The 25416-nt window shown below is 41.3% G+C and overlaps 1 protein-coding gene across 1 annotated transcript; it reads left to right on the forward strand.

The window, feature by feature from the left end:
* Positions 1-17532: 17532 nt before the first annotated feature.
* LOC124658464 (WD repeat-containing protein 26 homolog) lies at positions 17533-23069 on the forward strand. The gene is made up of 5 exons (XM_047196794.1): positions 17533-17703; positions 18835-19717; positions 20253-20354; positions 21125-21754; positions 22506-23069. The coding sequence occupies exons 2-5, from the start codon at positions 18929-18931 to the stop codon at positions 22791-22793; spliced, it is 1809 nt and encodes a 602-aa protein (XP_047052750.1). The 5' UTR covers positions 17533-17703; positions 18835-18928; the 3' UTR covers positions 22794-23069.
* The last annotated feature ends 2347 nt before the right edge of the window (positions 23070-25416 follow it).

Consider the following 25416-nt stretch of genomic DNA (forward strand, 5'->3'; position numbering starts at 1 on the left):
CGTGTACTGAGAAACTTGTAACCATGTTGAGATCAATGAAGTCGGCGATCTAGTAAAGAGTTCTTCCTCTTGTCTCTCTTCTTGCATACCGGCCTTTGGTTGTGTTCTTGAGGAAAGCATCCGGAAGTTCTTCCCATCTAATCGCAAACCCTCCCCCGAATCCTCATACGTCCATTCGGCCCCAACTTAAGCCATCCTATGGCATCTGCTCGTTCACCACGGCGACAGTTATGTTGATCTGTTATGCACTCTAAGGTTATTTAAACATGAACATTGAATATTGTGGAGCTTGTTAACTCCGGCATTGAGGGTTCGTGTAATCCTACACAGTTAGTGGTGTTCATCATTGATGTCTACGCCCCCTCCTTTTCCTCGTAGACGGTGTTGGGCCTCCAAGAGCGAGAGGTTTGTAGAACAGCGGCAAGTTTTCCCTTAAGTGGATCACCCAAGGTTTATCGAACTCGGGGAGGAAGAGGTCAAAGATATCCCTCTCATGCAACCCCTGCAACCACAAAGCAAGAAGTCTCTTGTGTCCCCAACACACCTAATACACTTGTCAGATGTATAGGTGCACTAGTTCGGCGAAGAGATAGTGAAATACAGGTGGTATGAATATATATGAGCAGTAGCAACGGTGCCAGAAAAGTGCTTGCTGGCGTGTAGTGATGGTGGTAATATTGCAGGCAGTAGAAACACAGTAAAACAGTAAACAAGCAGCGATAGCAGTATTTAGGAACAAGGCCTAGGGATTACACTTTCACTAGTGGACACTCTCAACATTGATCAGATAACATAATAGATAAATGCATACTCTACACTCTCTTGTTGGATGATGAACACCATTGCGTAGGATTACACGAACCCTCAATGCCGGAGTTAACAAGCTCCACAACAATGTTCATATTTAAATAACCTTAGAGTGCAAGATAGATCAACACAACTAAACCAAGTACTAACATAGCATGCACACCGTAACCTTCACACTATGAAAGGAGGAATAGATCGCATCAATACCATCATAGTAATAGTTAACTTCACAATCCATAAGAGATCACAATCATATACTACGCCAAGTACTACATGATGCACACACTGTCCACTTTACATCATGCAGGAGGAATAGAATACTTTAATAACATCACTAGAGTAGCACATAGATGAATTGTGATACAAAACTCATATGAATCTCAATCATGTAAGGCAGCTCATGAGATCATTGTATTGAAGTACATAGGAGAGAGATTAACCACATAGCTACCGGTACAGCCCCAAGCCTCGATGGAGAACTACTCCCTCCTCATGGGAGACAACAGCGTTGATGAAGATGGCGGTGGAGATGGCAGCGGTGTCGATGGAGAAGCCTTCCGGGGGCACTTCCCCGTCCCGGCGGCGTGCCGGAACAGAGACTCCTGTCCCCCAGATCTTGGCTTCGCGATGGCGGCGGCTCTGGAAGGTTTCTCGTACCGTGGCTTTTCCGTATCGAGGTTTTAGGTCGAGGGGCTTCTTATAGGCGAAGAGGCGGCGTCAGAAGGTCAACGAGGCGGTGACACCATAGGGCCACGCGGCCAGGGGGTGGGCCGCGCCGGCCTATCATCTGGTGGGCCCGTGGCCCCCCTCTGGTGACTCTCGGGTGTTCTGGATGCTTCCGGAGATTCTAAGATGCTGGGCGTTGATTTCGTCCGATTCTGAGAATATTTCCTTACTAGGATTTCTGAAACCAAAAACAGCAGAAAACAGCAACTGGCCCTTCGGCATCTCGTCAATAGGTTAGTTCCGGAAAACGCATAAATATGACATAAAGTATGCATAAAACATGTAGATATCATCAATAATGTGGCATGGAACATAAGAAATTATCGATACGTCGGAGACGTATCAGCATCCCCAAGCTTAGTTTCTGCTCGTTCCGAGCAGGTAAACGATAACAAAGATAATTTCTGGAGTGACATGCCATCATACCCTTGATCATACTATTGTAAACACATGTAATGAATGCAGCGATCAAAACAATGGTAAATGACATGAGTAAACAAATGAATCATATAGCAAAGACTTTTCATGAATAGTACTTTCAAGATAAGCATCAATAAGTCTTGCATAAGAGTTAACTCATAAATCAATAATTCAAAGTAAAGGTATTGAAGCAACACAAAGGAAGATTAAGTTTCAGCGGTTGCTTTCAACTTGTAACATGTATATCTCATGGATATTGTCAATATAAAGTAATATAACAAGTGCAATATGCAAGTATGTAGGAATCAATGCACAGTTCACACAAGTGTTTGCTTCTTGAGATGGAGAGAAATAGGTGAACTGACTCAACATAAAAGTAAAAGAATGGCCCTTCGCAGAGGGAAGCATTGATTGCTATATTTGTGCTAGAGCTTTGGTTTTTGAAAACATATAGAGAGCATAAAAGTAAAGTTTTGAGAGGTGTTTGTTGTTGTCAACGAATGGTAGTGGGCACTCTAACCCCCTTGCCAGACAAACCTTCAAAGAGTGGCTCCCATTTTATTTTATTTTTGTGTGGCACTCCTTCCAACCTTTCTTTCACAAACCATGGCTAACCGAATCCTCGGGTGCCTGCCAACAATCTCATACCATGAAGGAGTGCCTTTTTATTTTAGTTTTATTATGATGACACTCCTCCCCACCTTTGCTTTCTCAAGCCATGGCTAACCGAATCCTTCGGGTGCCGTCCAACAATCACATACCATGGAGGAGTGTCTATTTTTGTTAATTAATTTGGGACTGGGAATCCCATTGCTAGTTCTTTTTGCAAAATTATTGGATAAGCGGATGAAGCCACTAGTCCATTGGTGAAAGTTGCCCAACAAGATTGAAAGATAAACACCACATACTTCCTCATGAGCTATAAAACATTGACACAAATCAGAGGTAATAAATTTTGAAGTGTTTAAAGGTAGCACTCAAGAAATTTACTTTGGAATGGCGGAGAAATACCATGTAGTAGGAAGGTATGGTGGACACAAATGGCATAGTTTTTGGCTCAAGGATTTTGGATGCATGAGAAGTATTCCCTCTCGATACAAGGCTTAGGCTAGCAAGGTTGTTTGAAGCAAACACGAGCATGAACTAGTACATCAAAACTTACATAAAAGACATATTACAAGCATTATAAGACTATACATCGTCTTCCTTGTTGTTCAAACACCTCACTAGAAAATATCTAGACTCTAGAGAAACCACTCATGCAATCCAAATTTTAACAAGCTCTATGTATTTCTTCACTAATAGGTGCAAAGTATATGATGCAAGAGCTTAAACAAGAGCACAACAATTGCCAAGTATCAAGTTATTCAAGACATCACACCAATTACTACATGTAGCATTTTCCATTTCCAACCATACAACAATTAACGAAGCAGTTTCAACCTTCGCCATGAACATTAAAAGCTAAGAACACATGTGTTCATACGAACCAGCGGAGCGTGTCTCTCTCCCACACAAGTATTTATTCAAACAAAAACAAAAACAAGAAACATACGAGACGCTCCAAGTAAAGTACATAAGATGTGACCGAATAAAAATATAGTTTCAAGAGAAGGAACATGATAATTTTGTCGATGAAGAAGGGGATGCCTTGGGCATCCCCAAGCTTAGATGCTTGAGTCTTCTTGAAATATGCAGGGATGAACCACCGGGGCATCCCCAAGCTTAGAGCTTTCACTCTCCTTGATCATAGTATATCATCCTCCTCTCTTGACCCTTGAAAACTTCCTCCACACCAAACTCGAAACAAACTCATTAGAGGGTTAGTGCATAATCAAAAATTCACATGTTCAGAGGTGACACATTCATTCTTAACACTTCTGGACATTTCTCAAAGCTACTGAAAGTCAATGGAATCGAAATATCCATCGAACATAACAAAACAGGCAATGCGAAATAAAAGGCAGAATCTGTCAAAACAGAACAGTTCGTATTGACGAATTTTATTGAGGCAACAGACTTGCTCAAATGAAAATGCTCAAATTGAATGAAAGTTGCGTACATATCTGAGGATCACTCACGTAAATTGGCATAATTTTCTGAGTTACCTACAGAGAATTTTGCCCAGATTCGTGACAGCAAGAAATCTGTTTCTGCGCAGTAATCCAAATCTAGTATGAACCTTACTATCAAAGACTTTACTTGGTACAACAAAACACAAAACTAAGATAAGGAGAGGTTGCTACAGTAGTAACAACTTCCAAGACACAAATATAAAACAAAGGTACTGTAGCAAAATAAACACATGGGTTATCTCCCAAGAAGTTCTTTTTTTATAGCCATTAAGATGGGCTCAGTAGTTTTGATGATGCACTCGCAAGAAATAGTAGTTGAAGCAAAAGAGAGCATCAAGAGGCAAATTCAAAACACATTTAAGTCTAACATGCTTCCTATGCAAAGGAATCTTGTAAATAAACAAGTTCATGAAGCATAATGCAACAAGCATAGAAAGATAAAACAAGTGCAGCTTCAAGATTTTCAGCAAAAAGAGAGGTGTTTTAGTAACATGAAAATTTCTACAACCATATTTTCCTCTCTCATAATAACTTTCGGTAGCAACATGAGCAAACTCAACAATATAACTATCACATAAAGCATTCTTATCATGAGTCTCATGCATAAAATTATTACTCTCCACATAAGCATAATCAATTTTAGTAGTTGTAGTGGGAGCAAATTCAACAAAGTAGCTATCATCAAATATAGGAGGCATATTGTAATCATAATCAAATTTATCCTCCATAACAGGTGGCACCAAAAGGCTACTATCATTATAATCATCATAAATAGGAGGCAAAGTATCATCAAAGTAAATTTTCTCCTCAATGCTTGGGGGACTAAAAAGATCATGCTCATCAAAGCCAGCTTCCCCAAGCTTAGAATTTTCCATAGCATTAGCAACAATAGTGTTCAAAGTATTCATATTAATAACATTCCCATTAGCATGCATATAAAGTTCCATGAGTTTTTTAATTCTCTCTTCAAACACATCATGTCCTAACTCAAGATAAAGTTCATAAAGATCTCTCATATTTTTGTTGTTTTCCATTATGCCTAACTAGTGTAAACAAGAAACAAAAAGATGCAATTGCAGGATCTAAAGGAAATAGCTTCGAGCACAAACACAATGGCGCCAGAAAAGTACTGTTACCTGGAACCGGAGTATGAGTGCCTTTTACCTTTCCTCCCCGGCAACGGCGCCAGAAATTTAGCTTGATGTCTACGCCCCCTCCTTTTCCTGTAGACAGTGTTGGGCCTCCAAGAGCAGAGGTTTGTAGAACAGCAGCAAGTTTTCCCTTAAGTGGATCACCCAAGGTTTATCGAACTCGGGGAGGAAGAGGTCAAAGATATCCCTCTCAAGCAACCCTGCAACCACAAAGCAAGAAGTCTATTGTGTCCCCAACACACCTAATACACTTGTCGGATGTATAGGTGCACTAGTTCGGCGAAGAGATAGTGAAATACAGGTGGTATGAATATATATGAGCAGTAGCAACGGTGCCAGAAAAGTGCTTGCTGGCGTGTAGTGATGGTGGTAATATTGCAGGCAGTAGAAACACAGTAAAACCGTAAACAAGCAGCAATAGCAGTATTTAGGAACAAGGCCTAGGGATTACACTTTCACTAGTGGACACTCTCAACATTGATCACATAACAGAATAGATAAATGCATACTCTACACTCTCTTGTTGGATGATGAACACCATTGCGTAGGATTACACGAACCCTCAATGCCGGAGTTAACAAGCTCCACAACAATGTTCATATTTAAATAACCTTAGAGTGCAAGATAGATCAACACAACTAAACCAAGTACTAACATAGCATGCACACCGTAACCTTCACACTATGAAAGGAGGAATAGATCGCATCAATACCATCATAGTAATAGTTAACTTCACAATCCATAAGAGATCACAATCATATACTACGCCAAGTACTACATGATGCACACACTGTCTACTTTACATCATGCAGGAGGAATAGAATACTTTAATAACATCACTAGAGTAGCACATAGATGAATTGTGATACAAAACTCATATGAATCTCAATCATGTAAGGCAGCTCATGAGATCACTGTATTGAAGTACATAGGAGAGAGATTAACCACATAGCTACCGGTACAGCCCCAAGCCTCGATGGAGAACTACTCCCTCCTCATGGGAGACAACAGCATTGATGAAGATGGCGGTGGAGATGGCAGCGGTGTCGATGGAGAAGCCTTCCGGGGGCACTTCCCCATCCCGGCGGCGTGCCGGAACAGAGACTCCTGTCCCCCAGATCTTGGCTTCGCGATGGCGGTGGCTCTGGAAGGTTTCTCGTACCGTGGCTTTTCCTTATCGAGGTTTTAGGTCGAGGGGCTTCTTATAGGCGAAGAGGCGGCGTCAGAAGGTCAACGAGGCGGTGACACCATAGGGCCACGTGGCCAGGGGGTGGGCCGCGCCGTCCTATCATCTGGTGGGCCCGTGGCCCCCCTCTGGCGACTCTCGGGTGTTCTGGATGCTTCCGGAGATTCTAAGATGCTGGTCGTTGATTTCGTCCGATTCCGAGAATATTTCCTTACTAGGATTTCTGAAACCAAAAACAACAGAAAACAGCAACTGGCCCTTCGGCATCTCGTCAATAGGTTAGTTCCGGAAAACGCATAAATATGACATAAAGTATGCATAAAACATGTAGATATCATCAATAATATGGCATGGAACATAAGAAATTATCGATACGTCGGAGACGTATCAATCATCCAACAAGAGGGTGTAGAGTCTAGCATCTATCTATTTATTCTATTATGTGATCAATGTTGAGAGTGTCCACTAGTGAAAGTATGATCCCTAGGCCTTGTTCCTAAATACTGCTATCGCTGCTTGTTTCTTGTTTTCTTGCATTTATACTTGCCTGTAATATTACTACCATCAAGCGCACGCCGACAAGCACTTTTACGGCGCCGTACTACTGCTCATATTCATTCATACCACTTATATTTCACTATCTCTTCGCCGAACTAGTGCACCTATTAGGTGTGTTGGGGACACAAGAGACTTCTTGCTTTGTGGTTGCGGGGTTGCATGAGAGGGATATCTTTGACCTCTTCCTCCCTGAGTTCGATAAACCTTGGGTGATCCACTTAAGGGAAACTTGCTGCTGTTCTACAAACCTCTGCTCTTGGAGGCCCAACACTGTCTACAAGAATAGAAGCACCCGTAGACATCAACCGGTACAGCAAAACTTACATAAGAACATATTGCAAGCATTATAAGACTCTACACTGTCTTCCTTGTTGTTCAAACACTTCACCAGAAAATATCTAGACTTTTAGAGAGACCAATCATGCAAACCAAATTTCAACAAGCTCTATGGTAGTTCTTCATTAATAGGTGCAAAGTACATGATGCAAGAGCTTAAAGATGATCTATTTGAGCACAACAATTGCCAAGTATCAAATTATTCAAGACATTATACCAATTACCATATGAAGCATTTTCTGTTTCCAACCAAATAGCAATTAACGAAGTAGTTTCAACTCCGCCATGAACATTAAAGATAGAACTAAGAACACCAGTGTTCATATGAAAAAGCGGAGCGTGTATCTCTCCCACACAAGCATGAATTTATTCAGAGAATGAAAATAACAAAACGAAAATAAAAGCACACAGACGCTCCAAGTAAAGTACATAAGATGTGACTGAATAAAAATATAGTTTCACTAGAGGTGACCTGATAAGTTGTCGATGAAGAAGGGGATGCCTTGGGCATCCCCAAGCTTAAATGCTTGAGTCTTCTTGTAATATGCAGGGACGAACCACGGGGGCATCCCCAAGCTTAGACTTTTCACTCTTCTTGATCATAGTATATCATCCTCCTCTCTTGATCCTTGAAAACTTCCTCCACACCAAACTCAAAACAAACTCATTAGAGGGTTAGTGCACCCAAAAATTCACATGTTCAAAGGTGATACAATCATTCTTAACACTTCTGGACATTGCCCAAAGCTACTGGAAGTTAATGGATAATGGAACAAAGAAATCCATCAAACATAGCAAAACAGGCAATGCGAAATAAAAGGCAGAATCTGTCAAAACAGAACAGTCCGTAAAGACGAATTTTTCTGGGACACTTAACTTGCTCAGATGAAAAAGCTCAAATTGAATTAAAGTTGCGTACATATCTGAGGATCACGCACGTAAATTGGCAGAATTTTCTGAGTTACCTACAGACAGGGCTGCTCAATTTCGTGACAGTAAGAAATCTGTTTCTGCGCAGTAATCCAAATCTAGTATCAACCCAACTATCAAAGACTTTACTTGGCACAACAATGCAATAAAATAAAGATAAGAAGAGGTTGCTACAGTAGTAACAACTTCCAAGACACAACAAAACAGTAGCAAAATAAAAACATGGGTTATCTCCCAAGAAGTGCTTTCTTTATAGCCATTAAGATGGGCTTAGTGATTTTAATGATGCTCGCGCAAGAAATAAGAGTTGAAGCAAAAGAGAGCATCAAAAGCAAATAAGAAACACTTTTAAGTCTAACCCACTTCCTATGAAAAATAATCTTGTAAATAAACAAGTTATTGAAGCATGAAGCTACTATCATAGAAAGGCAAAGCAAGTGCAACTTCAAAATTCTCAACATAAAGAGGGAAACTTAATATTATTAAGATGCATATAACCATGTTTCCCTCTCTCATAATAACTTTCAGTGGCATCATGAACAAACTCAACAATATAAGTATCACATAAAGCATTCTTATTCACATGCATAAAAGTATCATTACTCTCCACATAAGCATAATGAATTTAATTAGTAATAGTGGGAGTAAAACTACCATAACCATCATTGTAATCATCATAAATTGCAGGCATGGTATAATCATAATAACCTTTATCCTCCATAGTAGGTGGCACCAAAATACCACTATCATTGTAATCATCATAAATAGGAGGCAAAGTATCATCAAAGTAAATTTTCTCCTCAAAACTTGGGGGACTAAAAATATCATGCTCATCAAAACCAGCTCCCCCAAGCTTAGAATTTTCCATAGAATTAGCAACAATTGTGTTCAAAGCATTCATACTAATAACATTCCCATTAGCATGCATATAAAGTTCCATGTGTTTTTTAATTCTCTCTTCAAACACATCATGTCCTAATTCAAGATAAAGTTCATAAAGATCTCTCATTTTGTTGTTGTTTTCCATTAAGCCTAACTAGTGAAAACAAGAAACAAAAAGATATAATTGCAGGATCTAAACGAAATATCTTCGAGCACTCACACACCGGCAACGAGTGCTAGGAAATAGCTTAGTAGTCGGAGGATGTGAATACCTTTTACCTTACCTCCCCGGCAACGGCGCCGAGAAAATAGCTTGATGTCTACGCACGCTTCTATTCACTGTAGACGGTGTTGGGCCTCCAAGAGCGAGAGGTTTGTAGAACAGCGGCAAGTTTCCCTTAAGTGAATCACCCAAGGTTTATCGAACTCGGGGAGGTAGAGGTCGAGAGATATCCCTCTCAAGCAACCACTGCAATTAAGATACAAGAAGTCTCTTGTGTCCCCAACACACCTAATACACTTGTCAGATGTATAGGTGCACTAGTTCGGCGAAGAGACAGTAAAACACAGGTGGTATAGATGGTGGTAATATTGCAGGAAGTAAAGATGCAGTAAAACAGTAAATAAGCGATGTTTGAAGTATTTGAAAACAAGGCCTAGGGATCATACTTTCACTTGTAGATATGTGCGCATTATGATAAAATCTGAGCAAATTAAATTAGAATTACAAGCAAAATTTTCCGAAGTAAACCAGTCTTCGAAACCATGTTACAAATGACAAAACGACCTTGGTATGGGGAGAGGGGATGGCTGTACCTTCCACCCCACCATTTGTCGGTGGATCCGTATGATCAAACGGAAGATATTTTGTGAAGGCAACCAGGCCATAGGAGGAGCAGAGGATCACGAAAATAGAGGACAGTCCACATAAACCACATCGGCATTCCATCTCCAAAGCTCTGCCACCACCATCACCACTCCATCCCCCTCTATCTCCATATCCACCTACTTGTAATCTATTAGGATTGGTTCCCTATAGGCATCACTATCCGCCTTGTATTCATAATATAAGGTCATGTGTATGAACTATTGCACATGTTGTTGGATATGATCCGTATGTGGAACCTTGTGCTTAATCAATTTATGCATTTTTTGACCTTAGTTGTCGCAGGTTGTACTGGACACACAATACTGACATTAATGTGTAAGGTGGACGATGATTAGGTTCCACCTTTCATGTGCATAGAGGTGTTTTGAGGATTACAAGGGCTAAGGAAAATGGTCATGCTAGCGGGGTTGATCCAAATATCAAGTCATAACAAGCAAGTCTTTATGCACTAGCTTGAGCAATGGAATCCTTACACATGATGTGTTCGCATGATCTAGTTTGTTGACAATTTGGCTTCGAGGTTACCAAATATTATCTGTAACAGGTAGCTATAAAGGCGGCTCTTTAACCGTGTAGGAAGCAAGCCGCATGACGTGGTTTGACCAAGGTAGAATTTGCCCCTCTACCACATAGAGTTATTATTTGGGCCCTCTTGTGTGATATGATTTGGAAGCATGACCATGCACAAAGCGACTAAGTGCCAATCGAGGTTGTGTGACTAAGGTGTATCTCGCATGATGAGAAAAGAGAGTTCAACTGGTACTAGCATGACAAGTATCTCGCCTGCAGCTTACCACTATTATCGTGAGGCAATGGGACTTATAAATAATGCCACATTAATAGGATACTTATAGGCATCCGGGAGCCAACAACCTTTGCTAGAAGACACTGACGTCTATCAGTTCTAAGCGAGACTCGCAAAATTGTGTCCATCTTATCTTGAGCCTCTGGGGTCACATACTAAAGAGAGTGGAACTATCAAGATGTGATTCGACTAACCGAAGACGGATAAGTGGAGACATAGGAAAACAAGGACACATGCCAATGGGTTGGACCCACTTTGACTAGGGTCTTCGGTTAGTCGAATCAGTCCAACCCGAGGATCTTTGAATGCACTACCCGGGTGACGCCCCACCAACTTCCGCACCAACACATATAGCGGTAAGAACCGTGGCCCTTCACTTGAGCTGGATCCTCGGCGGCGTCTCCCTTGAGCCAGAGAACTTTTTCGTTGCTCTTCCTGCCCCGAATGCGGGACTCACATATTTTGATTCCTTCACGATTGACGACATTGTAAGACTATTCGTTATTCATGCATCAAGGATTTTCGGTGTAATATTTATAATTGTTGATCTAATTATGTGTGAGTAGTCCTCATGGACTGAGGGCTGAGGTCTAGCCTCGCAACAATATGCGCATTTAATTGTTATGGGGTTGTTTATTTATTTGTGTATTCAAAGATCCTTCTATTTGTCTCTAATATTTGCCTCCATCGCAAGACTTGGCGAGTGTCGAAAGAGCAATATCTATCCTTAGTGTTTTCTGTGTTTGATAACAACACTATAATGAATTTCACCGTGTGCATAGTTTCTTTGAAAAGATTTGCAGGTGCACGGTGCCCTCGCTGAACACCTCAGGATCGGAAGACTCAAGAGTAGTTCACAGGTTTTATGGTTTTGTGTGTGTAACACTAGAATGAATTTCACCGTGTGATAGTTGCTTTGAAAATATTTGCAGGTGCACGGTGCCTTCGCTGAACACCTCAGGATCGGAAGACTCAAGAGTAGTTTATAGGTTTTCTGGTTTTGTGTGTGTGTCGCGAGGCGACATGGTTGGACAGGAAAAGAGAAGACAACAGTTCTAGCTTGACCGGTAGTACCGGTACCAAGAGCGGTAGTACCAGGCTATTGGTACCGGTCACCGATACCACAAGCCTGTCTTCGCACGAGGGAAAGGCTTGCAGTATGCATGCCGGTACCTTGACGGTACCTTGACCGCTAGTACCACTCCCAAGAGGTACTTGCGACCAGGTACCGGTTTGGTACCGGTCATTGCAAACTACGGTACTTCTGCCCTGGTACCGCCATGGTACCGGGCAGGAGTCCGGGGCTCGCAGAGACCCTGCCGGTACCTTGACGGTACATGTAGAACTAGTACCGCTTGAGCCCCACGTGGCAGCACTGCAGGCAAATCTCAGACCCAGAGCGGTAGTACCGCTCCCAGGAGCGGTAGTACCGGTCGTGCGGGAACTGAACATAACGGTTGAATTCGGGTGCCCCTATAAAAGGGGGCCTTCTTCCCCAACTCGACCCAAGTCTTCTCTCTCTCTCTCTTTCTCCTCCATTGTTGTTGAGCTCAAAACCTCGAGGATCTCCCTCCCCGTCCAACCAATCTTGCCCAAACTTTGAGGATTGGTGGAGGAGACCCCGATCTATAGTTCTACCAAGAGAGATTTCATCAATACCACCTAGTCCTTAGTGGATCTTGAAGTTAGGGTTCCTATTGTGGGATCTGTTGGAGATGAGATCCTATGGAGGCTAGCTTGGAGTTGTGCTAGCCCCATAGGGTGTTGGGAGCCTCCGGTGTTGTGGAGCTTGCCCCAACCTTGTGAAGGAACCGCCGCCTCGACCGGCTACTTAGTGGAGAAGGGAAAGCTCCTTCGTGGGGTTTTCTCGAGGAAGAAGGTGAGGCATGTGTGGCTGTTGGACCTTCGTGGTCCACACCTACTCAACGCAGACGTACTCCCTCTTGTGGGAGGAACTGCGGGAAACACATCGCGTCTCCTCTCCGCTACCCCTGTTGTTTGCTCCCTCTCTCTTACTATCTTATCGGTTCCTTTACTTGTTGCATCACATAGGTTCATACTAGGTTCACCGTAGTTGCTAAAGTTGTCACCTTTACTTCCACATCGCATATAAAATTGAAAAAGATATAAAATTGTGTAGCCACCATTCACCCCCCTCTTGTCGCGCTACCTATTCGTTCAGGTACCCATGACCGAGAAGATCGATAAAGTTAAAAGGAGAGAGTAGAGAAGAAGCTGAAGGTCATACGCGTGAAACACGGTGAAAGTAGGGGAATAGGTTGGCTAGAAGTAACTTCTTTATGGATTAACGTTCATATCATTCATCTTAATGTTGTGGTTTTTTTTTATTTTAGTAAACCATAGGGGCGTCGCACAAGTTAGAGGAGTAAGTCCGGACAACTCAATCCATAGTGCATACATTGGTAGGCTATGGTGTTATTATTAGGATGCATGGCCCACCAGTATCCATGAATCTCTATTTATTACCAAACACATATTGTGCTTCATTTTAAACTTTATATCTCATTTGTGAGTGCAAGGCTGCATGTGAAACCTTAGCCCTGGTCTATTTTCATCTATTGATAAAAGCCCACAAAAAGATAACGTTTGATTCGGCAAACAAGGAATTCTACAAAGTTCTCAAAGTTCCCGTTCCAAGTGATCTTACACCAAGAAATTACTTCCCAGGATTCAATAAGCCTAGGTTGTAAGGAAAAAATAAACTATACTATATCCGTAATCCGGATCGAAGGTATCACCCACGCTTGTAATAAAATGGCATATTTTGTGTTGTAAATAGTTGTTGGATGAAAGGAATTTTATAATCTTTCAAAATATAAACATGGCAGGGAGATGACTAAAACATGCTTTTGTCATAAAAAAAGTAGGATTTACGAGTTTCTAATACACGGCAAAAATAAGCATGCATGAGTAAACAACAAGCATGCAAAAAACAACAAACCCGAAAAGAAGGAGCAAAAGCTAAACTCGACACTTTATTTTTGAAAAAGTCTAATATTTTTAACATTCTAAAATAGAAAAATATTACCAAATAACATTTAGGTCTAACCCTCCTCCAATGCAATAGAATTTCGAAAAAAAAAACTTGCTAGGACAATAAATAGTCAAAACAAGCGAGGTAGGAATTGCAATTTATTTTAAAAAACTAGGCAAATAAAGAGGATTCCTTAGAACATCAAAACCAAGAAAACACTCTCCTCATTCACAAACAGTTGTAGATAGTAAAGGAAAATTCAACATGACCTCTAGAAAGAGGCAACTTCGAAAAGATTTGCAAATGAAGAGGACATTTAGAATTACAATGGGAAACAAAAGCATTCTCAAGTTAATTGCTATAATTAATATCAAACTCAACGTTGAGGTTACAATAGAATAATCACGTGGAGAACATAAATGCCAGTTCTCAACATCAGGATAATTCTCCTCTATGGCAGACAACAAGCATTAATATCATTTTTACCCTCCCATTAACTAGCCAACATTGTTTCACATTGATGTCTACGCACGCTTCTATTCCTGTAGACAGTGTTGGGCCTCCAAGAGCAGAGGTTTGTAGAACAGCAGCAAGTTTCCCTTAAGTGAATCATCCAAGGTTTATCGAACTCAGGGAGGTAGAGGTCAGAGATATCCCTCTCAAGCAACCCTGCAATTAAGATACAAGAAGTCTCTTGTGTCCCCAACACACCTAATACACTTGTCAGATGTATAGGTGCACTAGTTCGGCGAAGAGATAGTAAAACACAGGTGGTATAGATGGTGGTAATATTGCAGGAAGTAAAGATGCAGTAAAACAGTGAATAAGCGATGTTTGAAGTATTTGGAAACAAGGCCTAGGGATCATACTTTCACTAGTGGACACTCTCAACATTGATCACATAATAAATAAATAACTTTTCCTCACTTGTGCTACATACACTCTTGTTTGATAACAAACACCATTCATTGTGTAGGGCTACAAGAGCTCCCTCAAGCCGGAGTTAACAAGCTCCACAACATTCGGAGTTCATATTTAAGTAACCTCTAGAGCATAATAGACCGTTGCAATTTAGACCGAGTACTAACATAGCATACACACTTGTCACCTTTAAGCTATGAAAGGGGGAATAGATCACATCAATACTATCATAGTAATAGTTAACTTCATAATCTACAAGAGATCACAATCATAACCTACGCCAAGTACTACATGATGCACACACCGTCACCTTTACATCATGAAGGAGTAATAGACTACTTTAATAACATCACTAGAGTAGCACATAGATTAATAGTGATATAAAGCTCATCATATGGATCTCAATCGTGCAAGGCAGTTCATGAGATCATTGTATTGAGGTACACGAGAGAGAGATTAACCACATAGCTACCGGTAGAGCCCTTAGCCTCGAGGGAGAACTACTCCCTCCTCATCATGGGAGACAGCAGCGGCGATGAAGATGGCGGTGATGTCGATGGAGATGCCTTCCGGGGGCACTTCCCCGTCTCGGCGGCGTGTGGGAACAGAGACTTCTGTCCCCCGAACTTGGCTTCGCGATGGCGGCGGCTGCGTAACTTTTCTCGTCCCGTGGCTTATTGTTTTAGTGTTTTCGCGACTGAGACTTTATATAGGCGGAAGGGCGGCCTCGGAGGAGTCCTGGTGGAGCCACACCATAGGGGTGCGCGCCCCCCCATTGGCCGCGCCGCCAGGTGGGGTGGGGCCCCCAGGGCTCCCCTCTGGTCCCTCTTTGGCTCTCTGGAAGCTTCCGTGAAATATAAGACCCTGGGCGTTGATTTCGTCCAATTCCGAGAATATTTCCTTTGTAGGATTTTCTAAACCAAAAACAGCAGAAAACGAGAACCGGCACTTCGGCATCTTGTTAATAGGTTAGTTCCGGAAAATGCATCAAAACGATATAAAGTATGAATAAAACATGTAGGTATTGTCATAAAACTAGCATGGAACATAAGAAATTATAGATACGTTGGAGACGTATCACACATAGAGAATCATCAAGAAAAATAGGACCATCATCCGAAACACTACCTTATAATAAAACTTTGCAATGCTCCTCATCATCACTTATAGAGTAACTTTCCTCGCTAACATAGTTTCTTTCATCCAAAACATTAATAGTTGCAAAATATACACCATAAGCATTAGTATCTTTAGATGAAGACAATTTGACAAGGAATTTAAGATCATTCCACTCACAACCATAACACAAGTTTTGATGGTATGTTTTATTTTATAAGGAAGCAGCTTTAGACGACATCTTTCAAGAAAATTGGTGTATGAAAGACAACTAGCAAAAGCAAGAAAATTAAGAGAAACAAACACAAATCTAAGAGAGGAGATACCAACAATACATCTCCAGCAACACCTCTAGAAAAGAGCTTGACGATAATGTCTAAGGCATCTAGTAATTAGCTAGGACTCCAAATGCTGAGTAATTTCCCACAAGGATGACTCAGGGTTTACATGTTAGTATGACGGTTCCTTGTTCAATCTTCTTCAGGTAACAATGTTTCGTTTCTTTGTTTTGTGCTTTGTCTCGTATCGGCATCTATGATGCGAAAAAATGCGAAGACGGTATATATAGGCGGTATAGGTCAAAATGGAGTCATTTGCTGAAGGACGGCACAAATTGACGATCGGGTGGACTTTTACCCCCACAACGCTGCTGGGGGTAGCCACGCTTTTGGTGCTCTTGTCCTCTTTATTTCTGATAAAAATCTTTTGGAAGATTTTTTTCTCTATTTAATTGGGTTCTATAAGGTTTTTGAAACTTATAACGAAAAGTAATTTCATGTCTTTGAGGATTAAATAACAAATAATTAATTAAGTGAAAATCTCAATAACCGAATAACTATACATTAAAAAGAAACATGATAACCATTGGACCTAACATGAGAATTAATATACTACTAATAAACTTCAAAATGCATATATACGTGATATATCAGCCACACGGGTAATGAACATATGACACCGCTAGAATTTATGAGAAAAAAAAGTTTCGTGTTTTTTTAACAAAAAACTCGTGTTTTACGAACCGTATTTTTTGCAACCTGAAAATATATCCTCCGTGTGGTAGATATATTTTCGTTGTCCTGACATTTCTTACATCCCATTGATCTAACGTGTACTATTTTTTACAGGGCAATGGCGTGTATCTTTTTAGGAACTCTTGCGTGCACCGAAGTATTGTCAATTGTGACCGTACCGAAATACTCCTATAGTTCGGTTAATTAGCACAAACTTTGGTGGCATGATCATCTCTCTCTCGAACCTCTCTCTCCAACTTAAAAAAATGCATAGATACGTGGGTAACAAACATATGCCACTGGCTAGAATTTATGAGAGAATAATAAAGTTTCGTGTTTTCTTAAACAAAAACTCGTGGTTTACGAACCATATATTTTGCAACTTGAAAATACTTCCTCTGATTTTGTTTAATCGGCGCGGCATTGGTATGTACGCAGTTGTTTCCCTCCGCTCAGCTCGCGTCAATTTAATTAGACCGGAGGGAGCATATCCTATGTGTGGTACATACATTTTCATTGATCTGACATTTCTTATATCCTATGATCTGGCGTGTACTATTTTTTACAGGGCACTGTCGTGTATTTGTTTAGGAACTCTTGCGTGCACGAAGTATTGTCAAGTGTTAGACCGTACCTAAATACTCCTACTACTAGTTGGGTTAATTAGCACAAACTTTCCCTGGCATGATCATCTCTCTCTCTAACCTCTCCTCCGCTTTTCTATTCAGTCGGTTCCCCTCTTTCCCAAGCCAAGAAGACACCAATCTCTTTCTTCCCCATCTCTCCCTCTCTCCCTACCCAATCCACCGCCTCCAGCCACCCCACCGCAGGCGAGCCCCCCACCTTCCCGCGCCGATTCCGGGCTTCCTCGCGCGAATCACCGTGGATCCGAGGTCAGGGCCCTTCCGATCGCTAATCCCCGCTCTCTGCTCCCCGACGCGCGGGTGTGGGTCTGGCCGTCTGGGAGAGAGGGGTTTCCTGCCGCGGCGCCTGTAGGAACGGCGATGAACTCTCCCGAGAACGGATTGTCGGACGACCGGTCCCCGCCGCTCCGCCGCTTTGCTTTAGTTTCTTGGTATTATCAGCTAACGTGGATTGGTTAGATCGCAAGGGGCACGCGGTTGGGCAGGAACTCTGTGATTTAGGGCGGAAACTAATCAGGCGGCGGTAACTTTATGTAGTAGATTGCATAATTGGATCCAGTTAACTGCGTTCGGTTTGTCTTAGTGGACTGGTATTATAAGGGAGTCAGGGTTAAGTACTAGTGAAATATTGCCAACAAGGGGGGCAGGGTTCCAATGTCGGGAAACCCTTTCTCGTGTTTTAGCAACTGTCTACAGTTTCATATGCTAGTTCATGGCGATAAAGAATCACTGTCACCAGCTGTATTGCTGTGTCAGTAATATATCTCGTGGTTTACTATTTGCCCGATGATGAAAAAAATGCGATGCTATATGGACACTCATGAGCCACATTATGTAGTTGTTGAATTTACGGTTTATGACTTGTCTTTGGATACACTGGTCTGGCCTGATTTTGTTCTGTTTCTTATATGGTGGCAGGTAAGGCATAATACAGTACAACCTTGAGTCCTGTTAGCTTATTAATTGGGGATTGATAAACATTAACATAGGCTTCTGAGTTGTAACTCAAAATTACATTTTTTTCTCTCTTTCGGATACAATGCGATGATTGATAATCGCAGTCAAGTGTGATGGGGCAGCACATTCGAAATTATAATAATTGGGAGCACTTCTGGGAGTTACACACTGCTGTGAACTGTGATTCACATTTGCTCATATGTGCGTTACATGGGCAGAGTAGCTCCTGTTTGATTAAATTTAGTGGTACATTGTGTGTCCCTGCAGTGTCTTCCTTTCTTTACATGCATCATTTCTATTTCTTGCTGTTATGCCAATTTTGCCTGGTTGGTTTGTATTAAAATGATTGAGATAAGATTATTGGTTATTGGCTGTATTTTAGAATTCATAGCTGACTATTTAATTAATGATATTTATCTGCAGTAACCTACGGAATTAGTTGAAGGGCCTTTTTCTGGAGCTTGCGCAAATCATCTCTGCAGTAGTAAAATTATATATGGGCTGACTTTGGCATTTCATGGGAGGTTTTGAAGATGATGAACCACCCTCAAAACGCGCAAGACCATCCTCAGTAGAGTCTGCAAGTTTAGACGGTCTCTGTTATTCGAAATCTGTTAACCCTTTGGGAGGTACAATGGCTAGACCTTTGACTTCCCAGGGGAAAGAAGTTATGGTTGGTTCCAAAGGTGTCATTAAGAAGGACGAATTTGTGAGGATAATCACAAAAGCTCTGTATACTCTTGGATATGAAAAAAGTGGAGCTGTCCTCGAGGAAGAATCTGGTATAACATTGCATTCCCCCTTGGTCAATCTTTTCAGAAAGCAGGTGCTTGATGGGAATTGGGACACTGCAGTTGCTACCTTGAATAAACTTGGCCTTCTGGATGAAAACACTCTCAAGTCTGCTGCATTTTTGTTATTGGAGCAGAAATTTTTTGAACATTTGAGAAATGACAACCTAATGGGTGCCATAAAGACTTTGCGGAGTGAAATATCCCCCCTTGGTGTTAACAGAAGACGAGTTCATGAAATGTCAAGTTGCATAATTTCTTCTCCACAAAACGTCTTGCTTGCGTTTTCGAAGCTTGGAACTGAAACGTGTAACTCACGTCTTAAGCTCCTAGAGGAATTGCAAAAGGTGCTCCCCCCTACTGTTATGGTTCCCGAGAGGAGGTTAGAGAATATAGTTGAACAGGCACTTACTGTACAACGCGAAGCTTGTTACCTCCATAATTCTATTGATGGCTTGTCGCTTTATGTTGATCATCACTGTGGGAAGGATCAGATACCATCTCGAACACTGCAGGTAAGAACTCGTGCTGATGTCAGTGCTTGCATTTACTGCATGTTTCAAATCAAGGTTGTATACTTGCTATTTGCCTATATTGCTTATAAGAAGTGGTGGTAAGTCTCATGTTCTGCTCTTTGGTTAACTACTTCTGTACCTTTGTATCACTTCAAGATTGTTGAAAACATGTGTAAGTATAAGTTATGTTCTCTTTTATTTTTCTCTTTGTGTGTGTGTTTCAGCTGTAATACCTCCCCCCCTCCCTCTTGCATCTTGAATATTTCGCTAAGATATGGTTAGGTTGGAAAGGGCAGATTCTGATTACTATAGAGGAAATACTTTTCTATGAGAAAATGATAGATGTAAGTTGAGTGCTATTTATTTGCTCATGAAAACATTCTATCAAGAGAAGATGTGCCCTCATTCATATTGTAAAACAGTAAATGCCTAGATGTAAGAACTGAAACTGAGCAAACTTGTTGCACAGTGACATGCCTCTAGCCACATATCTTATCACTTGTAATAATCAAGAAGCCCCAAAAAATTGTTGCAGGTTTTACGTGCACACCGTGACGAAGTATGGTTTCTTCAATTTTCAAACAATGGGAAATATTTAGCCTCAGCATCAAATGATAAATCTGCAATCATATGGAAGGTAACTATGCTTCTAACTTTTGCCATATTTCATGAAGGTGTTCAGCAGTGCAGTGATTTGCCCCTTACTTCCCATTTAGTGCCTCATGTGAAAACTTGAAACTGTACGACCTCATTGATGCTTTTTTTGTTCACCTGCTGTTTTCCCAAAAAATAATATCTAGAATATTTTATTTGTTTTGTTTTAAATGCAAATTAAGAATTAAAAAATACATTTTACGTTTAGTTTCGTTGGAGCCTATCTGATTTGGACCATGTTGACTTAGAAAATTTGATTAATATGTTTGTCAGAATTGCTTCATGATCTTGTAGCCTGACACTTTACTCTTAGCCTGTCACTGTTGAAGATGAAATTGTATTCGCCTCAGCTGGTCCCAGTTCAGTGAACAACCCCACAACCATATAACTTGTCTTTTATGCATATGAGGCTTATTAAAGGTGTTCTGACTTTTTTTGTGGTTGAGGACATAGTGTGGTTCCTCGTTCGAATCTTTCCGAAGTAATACTTTCTAGAAAAAAAAATCCAGCGCCTCGTTCTCAACGCTACAATTGCGTCAAGATTCGGATGCACATGAACCTGATCTTCAGTTTTCCTCTTCATTATTATTCCAGGAATTCAACTGCATTATAATATGTAGTTCAGGATGCACATGCTCTTGTATGTACTGATAATAATGGTGAATTTTTACATTTTCACTATCATTTTGATAGTTGATGCAACACAAATCGATCTTCCGCTTGCTTGCAGTAATGTGAGTATTCGTTTCCTAGGTCGATGAAGATGGAGAACTATTGCTGAAGTACATATTGACTGGTCATGAGAAACCAGTGATGATGGTTGCCTGGAGCCCTGATGATCGCCAGCTTCTCACATGTGGAATGGAAGAAGCCATCAGACGTTGGGATGTTGAATCTGGCGAATGTATCCATGTTTATGAAAAACCTGGCCTTGGTTTGATGTCATGCGGTTGGTTTCCAGATGGAAAGCAAATATTGGCGGGTCTATTTGATCAAACCCTTTGCTTGTGGGATTTAGATGGTAAAGAAGCAGATTGCTGGAAAGGGCAGAGATCATCAAAAACATCTGATCTTGCTGTATCAAAAGATGGTGAACTTATAATAAGTATGAGTAGAGATTGCACAATTCTTTTATTCAATAGGGACACGAAACAGGAGAGGCTGATTGAAGAGGAAGATACAATCACTTCATTTTCTCTTTCTGAAGATGGTGATTTCTTGCTTGTAAATCTTGTAAACGAGGAGATTCATTTGTGGAACATAAGGAATGAACCCAGTAGAGTTAGACAGTATACTGGCCATAAGCGCAGCCGTTTTGTGATAAGATCGTGCTTTGGTGGTTCAGAGCAGGCTTTCATTGCCAGTGGAAGTGAAGATTCAAAGGTATGATGTATTGACTGATTCTTTATCTAGCTACACAAGCTTTTGTTCAGTATATTTGGTATGTGGCATATTGGTTACTGCTTTTATTACACGTCTAATGATATACGTATGGTGGATAGATTGAACGTTTAATTGGAATACACAATATGTTTTGGGAATCTTATGATCATTTATTTCTTGTGAACCAGTCGTTTTTGCGGATGAATTGGTACTACTTGTATGGATGTCATGAAGTCATCTAGTAATGACACTCATGATCCATATACCTGTTAGGCCTCGTTTGGAAAGAGTGAATTTTAGTGTTTCACAGTGTATTTTCGAACGTGTTTTGGGTGGACACCCAATTCCCGTCTCCTCTGCGTGAAACACGCGTGTAAAAAACGCTTCAGGCACCTCGCGTCTTAAAAACTGCCCCATCCAACGTGTATCCAGGGGTTTATTTGGGGTTACACGATTAAAAACCTGGCTGCCAAATGGGTACGAAGTGTATTCTCGAGTGATTGATTGGGCCGGAATAATACACGTGCATCTAGTAAAAAACCGGGCTTCCAAACAAGGCCTTAGGTGGCAGTAAAATGGGGTGGGAGAATTGATCTAGTGTATATAGTTAAAAGCTGAATTTTGTAAGCTAGTCTAGTAAATCACTAATGTTTTGGTGAAATTTTGTTCGGTCGTTTAAGTGCCATCGAAAACAACTATCCAGTGGTTGGTTTGATCTGACAACTCAATGTCATGACATCTTCTCTGTCAGGTATATATATGGCACAGAGCTACAGGAGATGTTATCGAGACTCTATCTGGCCACTCTGGGGCAGTCAACTGTGTAAGCTGGAACCCTACAAATCCACATATGCTCGCATCTGCGAGCGACGATCACAGTATACGTATATGGGGAGTGAAGAAGGCCAGTGCAAAGCGAAAGGACGTTGGCAGCAGCAGTAGCAGCAACGGAGCCCATATGAATGGCAGCGCCAGCGCCAGCGCCAGCGCCAACGGCAACGGTTTCGTTCACCAGTGCAATGGCAGCCGCAGCAAATGATCCTTTGTAGCCCCCATGCAAACGTATGATCGGCTTCATTTGTAAATCCTCCTTTGCTTATGCTTTACTTCCCTTCGCCCAGGAAGAACACCATAGTTTAAGACAAAGCTGCAGCACAGGTGTGGGGGAGGTGAGAAACCTGCTTGGTTTCTATGCACCATCTCCCTTGTTCCACCAGCACCACCATCCTGTCACATTTATTTCTCAATTCAAGCTGGATACAAAATTTTACATTTATAGCAGCATTCTTTGATCTAATTATTATGTGATGATTGAGATGGCAGCCAAAAATGTGGTCCATATTTATGCATTATTTGCCTGAATATGTAAACGAAATGAAGATAAATGATCTGACCCTTAAAAGTTGTTGAATTAGCAATTGCAGCGTCTGGTGAAACACTTCAATCAACAACAACAACAACAACAACAAAGCCTTTATTCCCAAACAAGTTGGGGTAGACTAGAGGTGACCTCAATCAACAACAACAACAAAACCTTTATTCCCAAGTAAGTTGGGGTAGACTAGAGGTGAAACCTATAAGATCTTGTAACCAACTAATGGTTCTGGCATATGGATAGCAAGCTTTCACGCGGTTCTTTCCATGACTAGTTCTTTGGTGGTACTTCAGTCCTTCAGATCTCTCTTTACGGACTTCTCACATGTCGAGTTTGGTCTACCCGTCCTCTCTTAACATTATCAGCACGCTTTAGCCGTCTAGTATGTACTGGAGGCCTGCGCTGAATATGCCCAAACCATCTTAGACGATGTTGGACAAGCTTCTCCGCAATCGGTGCTACCCCAACTCCATCCGTATATCATCATTCCTGACTCGGTCCTTCCTCGTGTGGCCACACATCCATCTCAACATGCGCATCTCCACCACACCTAACTGTTGAACATGTCGCCTTTTAGTTGGCCAACACTCAGCGCCATACAACATTGCGGGTCGAACCGTCGTCATAGAACTTGCCTTTTAAGTTTTGTGGCACTCTCTTATCACAAAGAATGCCAGAAGCTTGGCGCCACTTCATCCATCCGACTTTGATCGGGTGGTTCACATCTTTATCAATATCCCCATCCTTGTGCGGGATTGGCCCCAAGTATCGAAAGGTGTCCTTCTGAGGCACCAACTGCCCATCCAGGCTAACCTCCTCCTCCTCGTGCCTAGTAGTACTAAAACCGCACATTATGTACTCGGTTTTAGTTTTACTAAGTCTAAAACCTTTCGATTCCAAGGTTTGTCTCCATAGTTCTAACTTGCTATTGACCCCCGTTCGACTATCATCAATTAGGACCACAACATCCGCAAAGAGCATACACCATGGGATATCTCCTTGTATATCCCGTGTGACCTCATCCATCACCAAATCAAATAGATAAGGGCTCAAAGCTGACCCATGGTGTAGTCCTATTTTAATCGAGAAGTCATCAGTATCGCCATCTCTTGTTCGAACACTTGTCACAACATTATCGTACATGTCTTTGATGAGGGTAATGTACTTTGCTGGGACTTTGTGTTTGTCCAAGGCCCACCACATGACGTGTCACGGTATCTTATCGTAGGCCTTCTCCAAGTCAATGAACACCATATGCAGGTTCTTCTTTTGCTCCTTGTATCTCTCCATGAGTTGTCGTACCAAGAAGATGGCTTCCGTGGTCGACCTCCCAGGCATGAAACCAAACTGATTTTTGGTCACGCTTGTCATTCGTCTTAAACGGTGCTCAATGACTCTCTCCCATAGCTTCATTGTATGGCTCATAAGGTTAATTCCACGGTAGTTAGTACAACTCTGAACATCCCCTTTGTTCTTGAAGATTGGTACTAATATACTGCGTCTCCATTCTTCTGGCATCTTGTTTGCCTAAAAAATGGAGTTAACTAGCTTAGTTAGCCATACTATCACTATGTCTCTGAGGCCTCTTCACATCTCAATGGGGATACATATCCTTTCTAATATGTTGCAACCTTAGCATAACATTGCAACAATTCCATTGATAGTATGATAACTAGCTGACAAAACATTACTTGTCACCAGAAACGGCGTATGAAAAGGAAAAAAATTGTCCATTAGAAAACGCGTTCAAGAGTAACTCAACTCTTACTCGTCCATCGAACTAATACTTCAGTGAAGCTGCTACTATACAATGTTCTCCACAAAACCAAACTGCAAAATTAGAAGCATACAATAAACTGCAATTTTACAGACCAGAAGTACTAAATTTGATACATGTTCATTGAGCAGAAGTAAACAGGTGAGAAATGTTTTCAGGTAGATAGACAAAATGTGATATGGTTTAAGGCCCAATCAAGCCTCATGAGCAGGTACTGCACTTATGTTTCTATCCCAGTAAGCTGTCTATCGAATCGTTGCAATTGATGTTCGATCTCGAAGAGAAGGTTGCAATTGATGTTCGATCTCGAAGAGAAGTAAGAGATCTTCGAAAAATGGAAATTCAATTTGGCTCCTGGGTGCATATGCTCCCTATACCAAAAAATTATATTTTGAAATGTCGAAAATTTTGACAAAAAATTCTACATGTACATCTCCAAAATATATGTGAGTTCGTCAAGTTTCGCGAGGAACCAATATTTTGTATGGTCTATATAATTTTTTTTATCTT

Source organism: Lolium rigidum, chromosome 5 (genome assembly GCF_022539505.1).
Source record: "Lolium rigidum isolate FL_2022 chromosome 5, APGP_CSIRO_Lrig_0.1, whole genome shotgun sequence".
Taxonomy (NCBI): Eukaryota; Viridiplantae; Streptophyta; class Magnoliopsida; order Poales; family Poaceae; genus Lolium; species Lolium rigidum.

Coding starts and splice junctions, on each gene's coding strand:
- LOC124658464 (XM_047196794.1), top strand. CDS start 18,929: ATGGGAGGTTTTGAAGATGATGAACCACCCTCAAAACGCGCAAGACCA. Junction 19,718..20,252: donor TACCATCTCGAACACTGCAG/GTAAGAACTCGT, acceptor AAATTGTTGCAG/GTTTTACGTGCACACCGTGA. Junction 20,355..21,124: donor AATCTGCAATCATATGGAAG/GTAACTATGCTT, acceptor TTCGTTTCCTAG/GTCGATGAAGATGGAGAACT.